General features: G+C 42.9%; 1 protein-coding gene and 1 pseudogene across 2 annotated transcripts in view; both read right to left on the bottom strand.

The window, feature by feature from the left end:
* The window catches only part of ERC1 (ELKS/RAB6-interacting/CAST family member 1), a 415,242-nt gene that overhangs the window by 73,509 nt on the left and 322,325 nt on the right, over positions 1–19,408 (bottom strand). For both annotated transcript variants that reach the window (XM_060164429.1, XM_060164430.1), the window contains exon 16: positions 9,133–9,277. In XM_060164429.1, coding sequence (XP_060020412.1) covers positions 9,133–9,277 — 145 coding nt within the window. The remainder of the gene's footprint in view (positions 1–9,132; positions 9,278–19,408) is intronic.
* Positions 14,092–19,408, bottom strand: part of LOC132529221 (small ribosomal subunit protein uS13-like) — a 30,183-nt pseudogene continuing 24,866 nt past the window's right edge.

Raw genomic sequence — 19,408 nt, 5'->3', positions numbered from 1 at the left:
CTGCGAACAAGGCCTCTGTGGCTCAAGGTTGTGCCCTCTGGCCACGTGGTGGCTTCACTGGCCTCTGCCTCTGGGCCCCCAGCAGCTCCGCTGACACAAAATCTTAACTTTAAAGTCTTGATTTTAAGGTAAAACTAATCAATACTATCAGAATTCAGGCAAGCAGTCACGTGCAGGACTGAGCCGGGTACAGAGCCTGAAAGGGAGCACGAGGGCCTGGTTCTGGGGTGCTGGTAATGATCTGCTTCTTGGATATGTATGCTGGTTACATGAGAGTATTTCCTTGTGAACATTCACTGACATGTATGCTTAGATGTGTACTTTTCTGTGTGTATATTTCAATAAAAAAGATTTTTTTTAAAAAAAGGTTGTAGAACAAGAAGATTTCAGCAATAGAGGAAATTATCTCTAGACAGAGAGAGTTATTTCCTTTAATTTAGCTCATGTTTTGCCATTTTTTACAGTTAAAACATTATGGTAATGAAAAGAAGATGTTAAGTTATGGCTGCTCCTACCAGCTGACATAAAAGTGAGAGACCTATTTTAGTCTCAGAGTATTAAAAGATACAATTTAGCTATTTTAATATTATATAGTAAGAGACATAGTTATTTCAGTGCATGGCCATAAGAACAGTTGTAAGCCAGTGGCTAGTAATATCATTACCATTCAGGAAGATAATCCAGGATTAGGAAATACTGTTATAAACAGTGAATGTCTAAATACAGTTAAAGATGGCAATCAGCTGAATTAGAACCAGCCTTCAAAACTGCTTTCCTGTAGCGTATAGCTCTGCCTGGTTATTTTTTCTAAACAATAAGGTAGATAGGGAGGCAACCGTGAGGAAAACTGTTGCAGAGATAACTTGATCTTACGAGTCTTCCATTTAGCAGAGACTGGGACAGAGCTGACTAGAGGGACAGCACACAGTGCGTCCTTTCTCTGGATCCGGGCCAGTGACCGAGAGCCGATGGAGAAGTCAACCAGGCTCTTGCACGTGTTTAACGTGAGCCTTAATATACAGCTAGGTATTGGTTTCAGGCCTGCAAGGTGGATACATTTGCGAAGAGCACATATATATCTAAACATAGTTCGATCTCTTTGGATATTTCTGGTGACCTGGCTCATTAAAGTGCTAGGGAGGCCTGAAAGGCGCATGTTCAAAACGATCTTCAGAGGCACCTAATTTTAGAGTTGACTACTATTAGGCTGCAATCTCACACAAGGCCAGGAGAAACATGATACCCAATCTGGAGTGCCATATTGAGGAGCACCACCGGCAACACCACAAACTTTATGTTAAGCACATTCTCTACCTTGAAAAACAGCTACCGCAAACCCTGTTTTAGCACTAAAGCGCATCAATTTATTTAGTTAATTAAATTCTTACACTGTGTAAAATCTTTGAAATACAGGGGGAAAAGCTCTTGAACCTCAGCTATAACAGATGTTCATTCTTTGGCAGTCACTATTTTCTAGGAGCTTTTAACAGCTTTTCAATCTCTATTTGCTCTTCTTAAGAATGCAAATTTACTGATTCTTAAATTCTGCTGTTCAAAAGATATCTTAATAAATGATGTGTAATATTTTGGGGCCAGATTTCCATATATCTGCCCATGTACATATATGACAGTAACAGTATTTTCACACCCGAATCATTTGTGATGGTAATTTAGGATTACGACCATACATGTTTTCAAACTTGGCTGCTTAAAAATCGGTCTATCTGATTTCAGATGCTCTCTGAGTTCTCAATCAGAATTCTCTAACTCTCATTAATTCAGTCAACAATTTCTAAGATAATTGTTGAAAATGAGACGGTATCTGTTGACGTAAGATCGGGAATAGATTTTGGCCTGTCAAGATTCTGACTTTTTAAACTAAGCACAGTCCATTATGGTAATTTATTTTCACTGTAATTTAGAAAAGAGCTTATTAAAGTACTATTTATCACGAGAGAATTACTGGGTCATTAATAATACAGCTAAAGGCTACTGAAATCTCTAACCAAAAGCCCACAATGATGGCAACACATTTCAGTGTAGTGATCAGCAGTGTTGGCAATGGAGGGACAAGATTTGTTCTGAATCCCAGCTCCATCGCTTACTAGCTATGTGACTTTGGGCAAATTACTCACTGTCTCTCTCTTAGCATCTCCTCTGTACAATGAGGATAACTGTACTTCACAGGGTTGTTGTGAAGAGTATATGAGTTAATTCATGTGAAGCACTCAAAACAAGAGTTAGCTCAATAAATTTTAGATATTCTTATCTTGAATAATGCTTTCAAGAAAGCCAGATAGTACGGGTGATTTAATTTGGTCATGTACATTGTCCACGGGAAGGGCATTCTGTAACAGGTAATGTTATAGTTTTATATCACTCCTCTCGTCCTTGAATACAAATATCATTTAATTCCATATTCACTTTTAATAAGTATCCACACTGGTTCAAAAGGGACCAAAAGAGGCGGTAGGAATAGATTCTGTGGAGTACACTGGTCTGAACTGACTCCTGCCAAGAGAAGTTTAGTGGGGGAAAGGGGAACCACCCTAAACCAGCCTTCTTTTTACTCATGTTTAATGAGATCCTCAGACCAAGGTCAAGGAGCACAGGAAACAGTTATAAATCATGCCACCTGACGGGAGAAGGAATAGGAGGGGCACGTGCACTGGGGCAGGAAATCTAGGTTGATTTATTTGCATTGAGACGATTCAAGAGGGATCAGGAGACTCAGAAGGTTTATAAATTCCCTGTGGCATCATAAAAGGCAGCGGTCTGACAATAGGAAGGGCAAGCTAGATTTGACGCTAGAAAAGAAGGGAAGGGTCTTATCAAAGTTTTGTGAAGAATTTTTCTACATCTGGAATTGATGACAAAAAAGATGGAAGAGATGGAAGAAAGGAGGCTGGGAGGATTCCAGATTTCCCCACATCTCCCAGCCTCTGGACTTCACTTAACTCCAAGCAAGCAGAACTCATCAAAATATGATCTATTTCTTTGTAGGATACAAAAAAGGTTTCAAGGGGATAGTGAGTAACCAGGATTTCTTTTTTAACTTTAAAATGCAATACTTACTACTTTCATAAAGTAAGGAAATTCCTATAGACAGATTTAAACAATCCTTACATATGTGTTTTCTTATGCTTTACAATTCCTTCTTTTAAAACTGTTCCCAATGTCAGCAATTAGCAGGTAATATAGCTATAAGTAAATATATTGACTTGTCAAAAACTGGAAAATACATAACTTTAGACCTCAAAATTAATTTTATCCATGTAATATTATAGATGAGGAAGATAAGACCAGAGAGGTAAGTTAGGAAGCTTGTGACTTGATTCATTAAAAAAACCGAAAGAATAAATTAGTGGCCAACACCTACATATCAAGAGATCTGTAAGTGAAGGGGGTCAGAAAGTATAAACTTCCAGTTATAAGATTCAGTCCTGGGAATGCGATGTACAGCACGGTGATGAGAGTGAACAATACTGTGTTGTACATTTGAAGGTTACTGAGAGTCAAGATCTTAAAAGTTTTCATCACAAGAAAAAAAAAATGTAACTGTGTGGTGATGGATGTAAACTAAAGTTACTGTGGTGATCGTTTCACAATATACACACATATCACATCATTATGTTGCACATCTAAAACTAATATAATGCTGTATGTCAACTACACCTCAATTAAAAAAGAGAGGTTTATATATATGGATTCTCTGTGTGTGGGGGCGGTATGGATGACTGGATAACACAGGGCTCTCGTCTTGCAGGGTCACAACGAGCTGGAATTAAAAGCGGCGGCCTCTCTGGACAAAGCACGTGGCCCCCAGTTCATCATGGTCTCTCCTCTCGTCTTACATGCGTCCCTCCCCTCTTGAGTTATGGCATCTGCCTGGCCCACACAGCCCTCAGGCTCGGGGCTATAAGGCATCTGAATAGTATGCTGTAGGTTGTGAAGTGCTGTGTATTAGCTGATGGGGTATTACTGCTCCAGATGATACACTTAGTTATCAACAGAGTTGGAGCTGGAGCTGAGGTCTGGAGCTGGAGCAACAGTTACCGGTGGGGATTCCTACATTCGAAGAGGACACTGTGGCTCAGAGTAAATAAGCAACAACTCGTAGGACAGCAAGTGAACAGTGCTGCTGCTTCTTTCCTCCTCCCTCTCGCATTTTAGCTTCTGCCCAAAGGAGGACAAATGTGTGAATGAAGAAAAGCAAAGAATGGCTTTACTAATGTAAGGAAAAAAACCAATTCCGTGGCTAGGAAATTCCAAACTACAAAGATGAGTCTTGAAGTGAAGATTAAAGCAGAGATTAAGCTGAGGAAGTAGAAGGCAATTCCAGAGATGAGGGCAGTGAACGGAAAATGCTTTGCATCCAGTTCCTTTCAAACAAATCTGGAAACCAGCGGCAGGAAACATGCAGCTGATCCTGATGTTTGCAGTGGTTTAGACGAAGAAGTATGTATACTGAGTACTTAATATGTAAGAATCCAGAACTGAAGGGAGATAGGATAACTAAAACGAGATGAGCACGTTTATCTGACCAAGTCAATACGGGCTGTTGAATCATGAAATAAGGATTGAACTGTAATCGTCTACTCTGTCAACTTCTGGATATCGGATATTCTAACCAGCAGAAGGTTTTCACTCTCTATGATCACCACGTACCAGTCACCTTCAGGGGATAACGTCACACAGATGGCTGAGAGGCTGGCTCGTGGACACGGCAAGTACAGGACAGAGCAGGCAGGCCAGCACGACACAGAGGGAAGGGGTCCTCCGGCAGCGCCAGACGCCCGTGTGTCCTCTGAGAGATGCCTGCTGCGTCCCAGCACCTGGCATCGCGGGTGCGCGGAGGCTGGCCTCATCACCAAGAACGCCGGCGCTTGGCGAGGCGGCCAGACGCCTCTGGCTCTGCCCCCCACGTGCAGCCTCTGCAGCACTCCCGCTACCTCAACACTTGCTGTTTATTTTTTCCTTTGTTCACTGACAACTCAGGAGCTCTCTGTAGCTTCACCCTATTGCTGTTCTCTTTTCATAGAATGTAAAATCGTTTTGTTGTTCTCTCTCCAATGTTAGATGTCACTTTTAAACTAGTTTTAATACTATGATGAATGGGTTTTCCCAGCTGCTCCAGAACTGGTGGCCCAGGCCCAACGCCGGGGACAAAGGAGAGCTCAGCAGGTCACGTTCTAGAGAGCCCACAAGGGGGGTGGGGGGCAGAAAAGGCACCACCGTCCACCAGGCCAGCCCCTCACAGCGCACGCCTTTTCTGGGTTGCGACTGGTGTGCGGTGATGCTAAGTCTGGCAGAAGGAGTCTTGACGTCACGGGGAGCAGACAGTCATGCACAAGGGGGGCCCCTGTGCTCAGTGAGAGAGGCTCAAAGAGAATCCAGCCCTAAATCCTAGAGTCTTCAATCTTGAAGACGGGGTTTGAGTACAAGAAAAGGAAACAGGCTTCTCCTTCCTTTGTTTGGTACCTACTCAGGCATCGGACTTGCTGGTTTGCCTTGTGCTTATCTGAGGAGGAGAAAGGACACCTAGAGACAGAGGGCAGCATGGACAGAGGAGCACGTGGCAGCCGACACGCTCTCTTCAGCCCAGCAAGGAGCAGCCAGGTCTGAGTCTTCCGGGCACTGCTCACCCCTCAGGGGTCAACGCTGGCCAGAGAAGCAGCATCAAAGGGCTGCAATGGCATCAGAGGACCCCAACGCCAAAGGAAGAGGGAGAAAGGCACGAAAAGGACAGAACCTGTCCCTTCCTGCTGCAGGCCCCTCTTGGGGGCGGAGGCAGGCAAGAGAAGATGAAGCGAGTTCTGCTCTGATGCCTCATCTGCCTTCTGAGGTCACAGCGTAAAGTGGTCTTTTCTAGAGCTGAACATACACATGGAATCACACAGCACGTACTCCTCTACATCTGAACAGTGTCTCGCCACAGGAGGACACCACTGTTTGCTTGTTCACTCACTTCTCATAGCAGCCAGCCTTCCAGGCCGCCTGCACTGGTCCCCCCACGTTGTAGGTGGCTGGTGCACGTGCAACAGGACAAGGGGAAGTGATGGTGTGCCCCTTCCGAGACAGGTTATAAGGACATCGTGGCTTCCATTTTGGCTGCTCTCTTCCCCTCCCCTGGATCATGTGCTTAGGGGAAGCCAGCCCCACGTCCTAAGTAACCCCATGGAGAAGCCTAAAAGGTACAGAGCCCCGGGCCATGTGAGTGACCCCTGTTGCCCCAGCCAAGCGTCAGGTAACTGCAGGCCTGGCCAGGAGCCTGACTGCAAACTCATGGGGACCCTGAGCGAGAACGACCAGCTTGGGCCGGTGTCCTGGGCCTGCTCAGCGGCTGTCAGAACCCTTAGTTCTACCTGATGAAGCAACAAGTCAGGGGAGAAGTATCATGTGTCACAGGCAGCTCCCTGGAGACTAACCAACTGGTCACAGGAGAGCGGGCAGAACGTAGTAAAAGACAATCACTGAAAGCAAGATTCACTTAACTCAGGTATTTTTTCATACTGGACCTACTGAAAATACTTGGGGCAACAGTGAAGTCCCCCCTTTTCCATCAGGGACTTAGGGATTAGGGAAATTAAGCGGTCTTATGAGGCTAAAGAAGTAAAATACAGAAAACACAACAGAAAACGAAGCAAGTCTGTGCAAATGCTTGTCTGAAGAGGACAGGATCCCCCCACTGCCGCCAGGACCACCCGGGGGTCACGCAAGGAAGGAGAGCGGGGACCGCTGGGAAAAGACTGCAGGGACAGGAGGGCATGTTTGGTCTGGGACAGTGAAACAGAAGGCCAGAGACCCTGTGAGCAGGCTCGGCCAGGTGAGCAGGTGACAGCACGTCTGTCTGACAATCAGCTCACTTCCCCAGCGACAGACACGTTTCCACAGAACATGCACCAGGAGACCTCAGCTCATGACACAGCTCTGCACGGACACACTGCTCGTCTCAAGATCTGGGTCCTGTCGGAAGACACTGACTGATTCTCACTAACTGCTCCCTAATGGAACAGGAGACGGCACCCACCTCCTAGCTGGGAGGATGACGCGCAGACCCAGGCAGCCCACCCGAGTTTTCTGCACCCACGACACAAGCACAGATGCATCGTTTACGACCCCTCCAGCCTCCTCAGTCAGCTGAGCTAGCCTTATCCATTCATAATTCTCCTGCTGAACATAATGGAAACTGATAATTTGTTCAGAAAATGGGAAATGAGGACCAATTAGAATTAGTCACAGCTCTTAAAATGAGACAGGTTGAGCAATGTGTGCTGGGGTGACAAACTGCTGATCAATTTTTTTGCTCAGTTTTCTTCTGTGATATGAAAGAAGTCTCTCTCTCTCTCTTTCTTTTTTTTTGTCAAGCTAGGTGACCTGAAAATGTTTATGTGGCAGAATTCCCACAAATGGTGGATAAAGTGGTTGAACTTGCAATAAAGGGAGGCCCCCAGAGCACCTTTGTTTTGCTTTCCCTTGTGTCACTGGCACCCAGGAGAGGGTGAACGTTCATAGTGAATTCCATCTCTTAAAGGGATGAACGTCCAGGGGTACCAGAGCTTAAGTGGGTAAAAGTTTTCTTTCACTTGCAAATGAGCACTGGGTTGTTTTTTGCTGGTCATCTGTCTATCTTGCAGTAGGGAACATCTTCTGGTGTTTTCTCATCAAAGTCAGCCACATAAAGTCTATTTATAAGCAGTTTTATTAGTCTTTAAAATAGAGAAAATATCTTTATTGTGTAAATAGTGATTCTTGTTTATTTGAACATTAAATATGATGCTAGGACTTCCCTGGTGGCACAGCGGTTAAGAATCCGCCTGCCAATGCAGGGGACATGGGTTCCATCCGTGGTGCGGGAGGATCCCACATGCTGTGGGAGCAACTAAGTTCATGCGCCACAACTATTGAGCCCTCATGCCTAGAGCTGGTGCTCCGCAACAAGAGAAGCCACCGCACCGCAACAAAGAGTAGCCCCCACCTCGCCACAACTAGAGAAAGCCTGCGCACAGCAACAAAGACCCAACGCAGCCAAAAATAAATAAATTAAAAATGATGCTATCAATTGATGACTGATCCTCTAAAGTAGAAAAAAAGAAATTCCTTCACTTGAAAACTCTTTCCTACTCTGATTACTTCAGGCAGAAGGGAGAATGTGGGCAGCCCAAACGTACAGAAAAGTGGCGGAGGATGAAGGGGATGACCTGGAAGGCAGGAGGTGGACACTCGTGTAGAACAGGAATGCCGGGAACAGCATTGAAGATGGAGAGGACGCAGACTCTGAAATTCAGCTTTCTCCTTATCTTCAAAGCGGAAAGAGATCTGCCCCAGCTTTAAAATTGTGGCAAAGTATACACAACATAAAATTTACCATTTTAACCATTTTTAAGTGTGCAGTTCTGTCCATTAAGTATATTTACATTGTTGTGCAACCATCATCAATGAGGAAATTTCTAGCTTTTATTTTCACAGATGAAAGGCCTCACGTTAGTATTAAGCATTAAATTTGGGGAAGGTTTTGGGTGGAAAAGAAAAGGGAAAAACTTTGCTCTTACCATCAGAGCTTACCCAGCCTTGAATAACAGGAAATCACTTAAATGAAAATACCCTTAGTGCCTTCTGTAGCGGGAATCTGACTGGACGTAAGGAATAAGACTTTTCACCCGCTGGTGGTATGTGCACACCACCACCAGCTCCACACCACTGCTGCCTGCCCTTACATGCGGCCTCTGCCCCCGGATGGCACCACTGAGGACCCCAACAGCCCTTGCAGATACCCCACAGCACTTGCCAAGGACCACGCAGTTGTCAGTGCTGTGGACGACCCCTGCGGCCTGACCCCAAGAGACATGCAAAAAAACCCCCCAAAAAACCTTTCTCATTTCAAATGGGCAGAATTTCACTAATTTCATCCAGCCATTGCAAAAGTTAAAAAAGTTCTCCTAAGACGTGTGACACCTTCTAAACCAGTCCTCTGACCAAGAATGCTCTGTGCTTCCTAGACAAAGCAGAGATTTGAAGGCTGAAGTCTCTGCTGGTGAAGATCAATTAGATAAAGACCAGACATCTGGCCCGAGGTGGGAGACCTGAGTGCATGAGCCGCGGACAGCCTCCCCCCAGCCCCACCAGTCATACCTGCTGCTTGAGCTGCTGCACGAGCCGGTCCTTCTCCCGCTTCAGGGCAGCCACTTCTTCCTGGGTCTTTTTCTTCGAGGATGAAAGCTCCAAAAGAGCTATATTGGCATCTTTTTCACTGATGGCGGCCAGAAGGGCTTCCTGCCTGCAAACGAAAGAAAACATCCTGATTTCCATCTAGTCCTCACAGCAATCCTCAAGCTACTATTACCATTACCTCCATTTTATGGGTGGTGAAACTAAGGCTTAGAGAGTGTATGCAGCTGCCCAAGTTCACACTTGAAGCAAACGGTCTGGGCAGGAATCCCATTCAGGGCTTCTTGACTCTAAATGTCTTTATCAGGTCGTTACACTGACATCTTAATGAAGAGTTCCTAGATCTAGTTGTAGTTAAACTTGGAAAGTAAACGAAGTTAATGACTTTTTTTTAAAGTAAGAATTATCCTGTCATCTATACATTTTACCCATTTGACTCATTCTTTTGATAAGTATTCTGTGGTTTCCAGGCAAACGAGGCACCACTAAAACTGAAAACATTTTTATGTACAGAATGTATAACAAACTGTAAACGTTAGTAAATAGGATTCAGGAAATCAGCCAGCTGCTCCCGGGGCACTCTGAACATCTATGAATCTTTTTATCTCATCAATGCAAATACGTTTCTAGTCAAGGCTTTACTTGGCAATGATCTGCACATTTTGAAACAACAATTTAAACTTCACTGATTCCTTGTGGTTTACCTAACAACTATTTTTGGGTTCATATCCAGAAGGAAAAGAAGGTGGGATTTTAGGGGAGGGGCGTTGAACTGAGAAACTGACAAAATAATCAGAATGAAGTTGGTGAACAATTAGTCTCATAGTCCAAATGCATTCCTCTATAGCTCATCTTTTATGTAATAAGTCATCTGGAAGAAGACAGATTTGATTTACAGGAACTATAAAAGTGGCCTGAGCTTTTGACCTGAGGAAATGCTGGATCTGAGAACGCACTGCCCAAGTTTAACCTTGCTTCTGTCTCTTGTTAAGATAATTACGCTTCAACAGCAGTCATATGGAAGAGTTTTAGTTTAGCCACAAACTGGAAGACTATCTTTTGCACATTCTGACAAGGATATTCCATACTCAGATGGGTAGGTCTGGGGAACCCTGAACAAGCAGTGCTAACAAATGGAAGACGCAGATCAGTTTACATCATGGAAATGAGGATTTGTTTAACTAGTCTTTGCTGTTGGAAGGGAAGATTCATTGACCTCAGTATAACTTTCCACTGTCCTCACTCTACATGAGTCTAAGAAATGGCAGATTGCTTATCCCATGAAGTCAACACCAAAGGGATAACGACAGTCTAAATATATCCACTGACCACTTGAAAAAAATATGTTAAGTGGTGAAATGAGCTTAAAGGTGAAGGAGTTCAAGATGGTCTCACTCTGCGGTTTCCTGTTAATTGCTGTCATCTGTTCCCTTTTGGGGAGCCCAGAGACTGACAAGCTGGAACGAGAAATGTGCCTTCTCAATAAGGGGGCTGCATTTCTGTGCGTCAATAGTCAGAATGACACATTTAGCGGCAGGCAAATAACAGACGATGAATGAAAGATAAATTACTCTGTCCAGTTAGACCGAGTCATGAGAACTTCTGCCGAATGCAAGATAAAAGGCGATAGGATCTGAGTTCCATTCTGTACTTAAGGAAAGAAGCGTCATAATACGAAATGGTAAAAATGATCCTATACTGTTGAAACATCTTGACTGAATTCCAAATTCTTTTATAAATGATATGCTTGGCCAGCTAGTGTGGTACAGTTAATCTCTGGGGTAAAATGTCACATTCCCCAAATGCAATATGATATAACAGGTGCCAATTCATATTCTAAATTTTAAAATAAAGGATGTGGCACTGGAGTCTGAGCCATTGGAATGGTGCCTTTTTTAATAAGATATATATTTTGAAGTCTTTTTTTCTTTTTCTGTACGATTCAAATAGAAATTTTATTATGTCATTGATGCTATTTACTTTTTATTGAGCACTGATAATATATTATGAACTGCACAGAATCAAATTTTCTCTCCCACACCCAAGGCTCTCACCCTCTAAAAATTCCCTAGCGGATTAACATAACACTGTCCTTTCCATTTTAAAACTGTACTCTCGATATTGACTTCTACATGTGTATGTGCCTATAAAGGGCAATTCACAGTCAAGAGAATGAAATGTCTTGATTACATATTGCACATATGATCATGTAAACTCTGGGTAATGTTAGTATCTTTTGTGGGTTTATTAGCTTTCAGGTTTTTCTCTTGTTTTTGGAAGGGGACAGAGATTGTACTGTTTTCCCTATAATTTTGGTAAATTTGAAACGGACACCATGGGAAGAACAACTTCTTGAAAACAGTTTGGAGGACAGGAACAAAAATAAAGCTGGTAAGTAGTAACAGCCATCTAGTTTATGGGGAATAAGAAAAACTCTTGTTCCCTCAATACATGTGATAGCAAAGACCATATTTGTAGTTGAGCTTACGTGGTTAAGTTTTACAAAGAACATTCAAGTGTCTAAGCTAAGAAATTTTAAGAATACCCTGCCTTTCAGAGGGAATGGAATTTAGAGTGCAAAAAAGCAAATAGCAAAAAGGATTTTATTTTAGTAGCCACCTATTCTTAATATAACTGCTTCTTTGAAAAACAGGTATTTTCTGATAACAAAGTAATGTTCATTCATTGCTGAAAAATGGCAAGATACAGAAAACTGTGAAGAAGGAAATAAAAATACCTGCAATAATTCCTTTCTAATCAGAGTCAATTACTTGAGAGCTGAAAGGCAGCTACTCTAACACTAATACGGCTCTTTCAAAGAGAATGAACCTTCCTGGGGATTAATAATCAACTTCAAAAGCTTTACTAATCCAAGGCTCTCCACAGAAAAGGAACACTTGCTGGTGGAACACTTCCTGACTTCATTTCCCATAAGCCCATAGGGAGTAACACAAGCACATGAAACACAAAAGGGAACATACATAGGCCACAAGCCCAGACAAAAGAAGAACTAAGATGCTCTTCCTGCCAAATCACTCTCCTTGTTCTCTTAGTGGCTTTTCCTCAGTTAAAAATTAAAAAAAATGAAACTGTGCACACAGAACCTTTCAAAGTGATTAGTAATTCCCTACTGCATGACTAACAGGCCCCCTGACTTGCATAATGAGTAGGTAGTAACAGAAATCCAACTTTAAGTCATTAGTCTAGTCACACCATCCCTGGTGCTGTAAACTACCAGAACAGTTGAACCTGCCCTTTGACCTGCAAATTCTAATAGAATCAAGATGTCTCTAAAAGTTCTGCTGTGGCATTTGAGCTTCAAGAAATGGTAAGACCACCTTCTCTGTCCCCCTCCCCCTTCCAGCAAATTTCAGAAACAAGAGGCAAATACCCAAGGCAAGTGGAGCTCAAAGTTCTGCTGGTAACTCCTGAATCCTTAAGGACAACACACGAGCCCTCTCTTACTAGTAAACGACGGTGGTTAGCAATTTAAGAGTGAGTCCTAGGTAAGCGTGTGTTTAACAGAAATGCAAGACAGAAAAGGAGTATGAATGAAGGGATATTATAACAGTTTATTTTTCCCTCTTCTTCCAACTGGGTATTCCAAACGGACCGATTAAATAATCGTGTTTCATAAGTTTCATAATCCAGAAAACACGAGGAAAGAGAGCAGATGAAAGCAACAGTGAGATCAGTAGCTTTGGACGTATTACTGTCAAAGACATGTAGGCACAGTTTACTCCAATTTTAAGATGAATCTGAAATCCAGATTCTCTTACTGATGCCTCCTTTACTTGTAATTTAACCGGTTAACTATCCGGGGTGAAATCTCTTTCACCCCTTCATTTCCCTTGGCGAGGAGGTCCTCCAGCCTCCCTCACGGAAGCCTCAGAGGGTGTGGCCGATACACCACCTTACGAAAGCTCAGTGGGCAAGCCTGGCTGAAATACCTGAACTTCCAAATCTGGTCCCTGAACATCTCCTTATGTCCTCTCTAGGGAGCCTTTACTTAGATACTCAGCATTACCTTTAATATAAAATGTCTACACTAAGTCAGGTCTTCCATCCGTCATAACGAATCTCCCGTTCAACGTTAACTGAATCACCACACTTCTAGGCCCACAGCCTGAGAACACTGAAAAAATTTGATTTCCTCTTTGTTCCCCAGAACCAATATGCAAGTTTTGTGGATTCTTCCTTTCTAATAGTTTTTAATGAACCCACCACTTTGTACCTGCATGTTCACTATCAGGGTCCCCAGCATCCTTTTATCACAGGCCTGCATGATTCTTAAAACGCCTTCTCTGACCTCACTGCTGTTCTCACTGTCCTGCTTCCAGCATCACTTTCATCAGGTTTCTTAATGTATTAAACACTTGGGCCTAATATCTGACCAGCTACAATTTTCTATCTACTCCTTCCTCAGTGTCTTCCAAGGACTGTGTGTCACTGAGACATGACTTGTTTTCACTTAGTTTTATGCCACACGCTCTACCTGAAAGGCCTGAGCTTTCTCCTCACCGGCTGCTAACTTCTTTCTGTTCAGCATTCCCTTCCAGCACTTTCACAGTTTAGATTAATAGGCATCTGCTCTGTGAAGGTCCTTCAATTCTTCTACATGGGTCTGCTTCCCCAACTATACTATGCTTATGGCTTATGTCTTTAAAGTTTTCTTTTAATGTTGAGTTTCTTGGTCTTTCAATTTGTTGCTTTGCTAATTTTTAAACTTTTTTTCTTCTTAATTGTGGTAAAATACACATAAAATTTACCATCTTAACCGCTTTTAAACCAAGACCAGGGACAGGAGGCTGTCACCTGAAGGGGGGGGTGGGCGTGCCCCCAGGACTGGGAAAGCGAGTGGTGCCAGGCCCCTGCCGCCCGCTGCCTTGCTGCAAAGTGCTCCCTGGGCTCCCAGTGGCCAGGTTACAGCCCAGGTCCCATCTGCTTAAGCACCATCCATTCTCCCTGAGCCAAGAGCTTGGCCACAGGGGCCACGCTGGCCAGTGGCACAAGGTTCCAAATGCTGCTTCCCAAGCTGGCTGACCAGAGGCTGCAGCTAGGATTCCCTGCCAGCGGTCTGCGGGTCCCCAGGGACCTGAAACAGATTTTCCAGGGTTTAAACACCTGTAAAAAAATGTTTGTTTTCATTTTGCTTACTCTAAAAAAGGACCCCCTTACCAGTCACAATGACAGAACTATTTTGTGACAACTAGAAATGAAAAGGTTTTCACAGATTAAAAAAAAATACACATAACATTTACCATCTTAACCGTGTTTAAGGGTACAGTGCAGCAGTGTTAAGGACACTCATACTGCAGTGCAACTGTCTCCAGAACGCTTTGTCTTGCACAGCTTAAACTATGTATTAAACGATCCCCAGCCTCCTCCCGAAGCCCCTGGCCAACCACCCTCTCCTTGTCTCTATGAATCAGGCTACTCTAGAGCCTCACGTAAAGGCAGCCACACAGTATTTGTCCTTCTGTGACTGGCTTACGTCACTGAACATAAAGTCCTCAAGGTTCATCCCTGTGGCAGCGTGTGTCAGAATCTCCCTTTGTTTCAAAGCTGAATAGTATGCCACTGTACGCAGCCGTCACGCTTTGTCCATTCATCAGTCGATGGACGCTGGGGTTGCTTCCACCTTCTGGCTATTGTGAATGCTCCTATCTTTAATTTTTAAAATGTATTATTTTCCTTCTAGAGGTGTGGTTCACGACTGTGAATACCAAAAGCTTGCACATATTGTTAATTTTCTACATTGCATGTGCCTGAACCATTTACACTTTTTTCTCTTCTTTTCTTTTGGCTTCAGTTACTCTATACTCTGATATTATCTGCCAGTCTTTTTTTTTTTTTTTTTTTTGCCTAAAGTCTTTGCTCAGAAACAGCTGGAATACAAGCTCCACGAAGGCAGGGTGTCTGTCTATTGTGTTGTGTGTCCCAAGTGCCAAGAACGGCTCCTGGCACCAGCAGGCACTTCATACATGCACCCTGAACCAACAGCTCCTCCAGTTCTGACTCCATTCCCATCTGCCATAGTGGTTCCCAACTGCTCCAACGTTTTCACTTATTCTGAAGCTGGGCTTCACTGTATTTTATTTATTTATTTATTTTTAAAAGGGCTTCAAATGCTTGGCTTTTTTATTTATTTATGGCTGTGTTGGGTCTTCGTTTCTGTGCGAGGGCTTTCTCTAGTTGTGGCAAGCGGGGGCCACTCTTCATTGCGCTGCGCGGGCCTCTCACTATCGCGGCCTCTCCTATTGTGGAGCACAGGCTCCAGACGCGCAGGCTCAGCAGTGGCTCACGGGCCCAGTTGCTCCGTGGCATGTGGGATCTTCCCAGACCAGGGCTCGAACCCGTGTCCCCTGCATTAGCAGGCAGATTCTCAACCACTGCGCCACCAGGGAAGTCCGACTGTATTTTTAAGGCTTTTTTTTTTTTTTTTTTTCAGTCCAGCAGCATGGAAAGCAACTGAGCAGAGGGTTAGAGTAGGGGATATCAAAATTTGAAAACATGAAAAAAACCAAGACTAGAAAGAGACCACTAGCTCCGGCCAATTCACATTTCATTAAAAGAAGAGTTTTGCTTTTCTCTAACTAGACAGAGGACAACTGGAGAAGTAGGTTCAATTCTGGAGGCCATTATTCAAGAGGCAATTAAAAGTAGAGGGATCCAAAGGAAGGTGACAGGATGGGGTTATATAAGGGCATATTAATCCAAAAAGATTTACCCACAGAGCATGACTGATACTAGAAGAGCAGAAACAGGAAAGGCAGAAATAGGATTTTTTTTTTTTTTTTTTTTTTTTAGAAATAGGATTTTAATCTGTGTCTCTCTAGAAAGCACATATGACACTAAAGGGAGGACAGTCACAAAGATACATATTTCAGTTTATAAAGTGATCATCTAACGTATTATCTCCTATTAATAAGTAGAACTGGGAGGCCTAAAAAATGACAGGGCTTCTCCTGACTAGGTGTGTAAAGAGGTTATCAGAGGTACTGTACAAATGATTTTGCTTTGAGTGGTAAGTCTGTCCTTTTTAACTGTAAGATTCCAGCAGAGCGAATGAGATGAAACAAAAATGCTAACTAAGTGCCAGTAAATTGTATGGGCCATATGTGCTGAAGTAAGTGACACCGCAGACAAAGAAAATCACCTGGGACCGAGGACATGGGAAGTCAGTGGGCCTTATTTTGACAGAGATAATAAGAAAGACAGAGAAAGTGATGTGTATAAAAGCACAGGTCGTGTGAGGACATACGGCATGACTGGATTGGAGGGTTTCTATAGGGAAAGGACAGAGTGAGGGGGTTGCTGAAAAGGTAGCTTTGAATCGGAGCACGGATGGTCTGGAATGGCAGGAAGGAGTAAACACAGACTGTGACACCCTTGAGGGTTCTAACCTGAACCCGGCAGACAGAGGGTACTCAAAATGCTGAATAAGGAATGATTTGATTTTGAATATAATATAGAAGCATCAAAAGTTCCAGAAAAGTAAAGCAAGGTCTTAGAAAGACTGACTTAGAGGCAAAGAGGAGAGACGAAGTGATTCCGGAAGCAGAAGGGTCAGGAGGCTCCTGCTAGAGATGTATTATGAGCAGAATTCTTACATTACAAAAGAAGTTTTTAAAGAAATAAGAATAGAATGCTGCTGTCTGACTCTGGATTCCAGAGTCACAGGAGGGCTGTGATAAATCGCTATACTATTCAAAGAATACGAAACACACAATCAGTGTTGGACATATGTTTTGATGCTGGAAAGAAACTTTCAAACGTCACCAAACATAGACTCTCTGAGGGCATTTGATCCCGCAGCACGAGCTGGGGTCCTCCCTCATGTGACCTTCTCACGGCAAGGGGCCAGCCCTGTTCCACCTCCTGAAACAGGGGAAACAGACACACTGGCAAGAGAATGGGTAGAGAAGTTACCCTGCTATGGACGAACTTCTATATTTCAGAAGTCCTTGAAAAGAATCAAAATTAACATAAAGGCAGAAATTGCTGGTAGTTACAGCTCAGTAAAGGAGGCTGATTGAACAAAATTTTGTGCAGAAAAGCTGTATTCAGTTTTTCTCCTCACTTTTTCTGAAAAATGAGCATTTTGATATATCCAACCCACCACCAGTTACGACAAGTTTGGAAAACGGAGTTTTACTGTGATATTGATACTTTTGCTATAAAGCTTCTGCCTGCTTCTCAGACAGGCAAAAACTTGATGACTGTATTCCATGTGTCAGGAAAAAAAAAAAAAGAACATATATCTTTTCCATTTGTTTAAATATAAAAATTGTAATCTAGTCCACAGAGAGATATAAAGCAGATCAGTGTCTGCCCGGGACCGGGGACGGGGCTGCACAATAACTAGAAAGGCCCACGAGAGCTTCTGGAAGTGGATTATAGCTTGACTATGGCGGCAATTACAAGTGTATACAGTTGTCCAAGCTCACCATACTGTGCACATGGGCACCATAAATACGGCATAAACTACATTCCATGATTAAATCGGCTTGCCCCAAAGTAAATGTCCGCGATTCCAGCTCCCTTGGGACTACTGAAAGTTTAATATTACCAGTACATAAAGATGATTCTTCTTATCCTATGTTTCCTTAAAATATAGCAAACATCCAGTTGCTTCCCTCATAAAATATACCTGTACTTACACTTCAAATGAAAGATAAGTTCTTCAAAGAATTCATTTTAGGAAGTTATATAAAAACATTTATTCAATAATGCTGCCAAATTTATCTTTAAAACTGACTTCAGGGCTTCCTTGGTGGCGCAGTGGTTGAGAGTCCGCCTGCCGATGCAGGGGACACGGGTTCGTGCCCCGGTTCAGGAAGATCCCACATGCCGCGGAGCGGCTGGGCCCGTGAGCCATGGTCGCTGAGCCTGCGCGTCCGGAGCCTGTGCTCCGCAACAGGAGAGGCCACAACAGTGAGAGGCCCGCGTACCGCAAAAAAAAAAAAAAAACTGACTTCAAAATCTATTACATTATTTATGTATTTGGAATTATGACAAACATCCTTTTTATTAAACTGAATTTAAGTTCTGACATCAAGTCTGGACACTGAAGTTAGACAACCAGTCAAGATGATATGTTTTAGGACCACAGTGAGGATAAGAATATATTTATTTTCAGGGGCACCTTGTTAACCAGCTCTGGAAGCAACCGCCAAGAAAAGGGTTACAGACATACTCTTAGCAATGGCAGCACCAAGGGAGTAAGTGGAAAGCTGTCTAGGTGACTGTTTTGAGACCAGTCGGATCCTCAGTTCCTACACTCGTTATTTAAAAAAAAATCCTTACCACTTCATAGACAAACCTTATCTTCATGATAGATCAGGACAACACAATCTCCTCTAAACAATATTGGATCTAGAGATCCCCTTCTGCTGAGTATGACTTCCAGACTCTTGTTTTTGATACTCTAAGTTCCTTTACTTTTGAATTATACTTAATCAAAGTAGCTTGTTCCTTTTGTAGCTCAGTGTGCCCTCCCCTCCCCACTCCTGCTTCTGGGGTGCCATGCGTCAGTGAGCCACCGGATTACGTGAATGGGGGTAGAACCACAGGAATGGTGGAGAAACAAGAAAGGATGACTTTGAACTCATGATAACTTTATAGAGCAGAATTAATATACCAGTTCGGACTTTGACAAGAAAGAGACATACATTTGTATACAGTTTGCTCTGTTATTTTTGTCGGAGCAGGTTAAACATATGTCCTAACTAGTTTTAATTAAATGTTTTAAATCCACTTAGCATTTTGTATACAAGAGGGAAAACCTATGAAAAGTCTACAAATAGTAAAATGACAATATAACTGGAATCTAAAAATTAGAAGAGAAATTGAGATAGGAATTAACCGCAGAATACATTCTTTAAAAAAAAAAAAGCTAGAAGAGAAAGGCATACCTTGTGAAGACAATGTCTGTTCATTTAATATGTCATTTTACTTACTGATTAGAATAAGATCCACTAAAAATTTAGAGGATCCAAAGTCAGTTGGAAAATATTGGCACACAGTACCTTTCTTTAAAACAAATCTAGAACTATAAAATTAGTCAACTATCAAATTGTATGTAAAATGTATATCTACATCCTCCATGTTAGAGGATTCAGTTGATGATATATCTTTTGTGATACCCAAAGATGTGGAGACCAACAGTCCCTTCAATATGTTAAGCAGGAATTACAATTTATGGTGAAACATTACACCAGGAAGGAAAACAGTATCA

This window comes from Lagenorhynchus albirostris, chromosome 11, assembly GCF_949774975.1.
Source record: "Lagenorhynchus albirostris chromosome 11, mLagAlb1.1, whole genome shotgun sequence".
Lineage (NCBI taxonomy): Eukaryota > Metazoa > Chordata > Mammalia > Artiodactyla > Delphinidae > Lagenorhynchus > Lagenorhynchus albirostris.
Note: the sequence above shows the minus strand (reverse complement) of the source record. Positions and strands in the feature narration are given on the sequence as shown.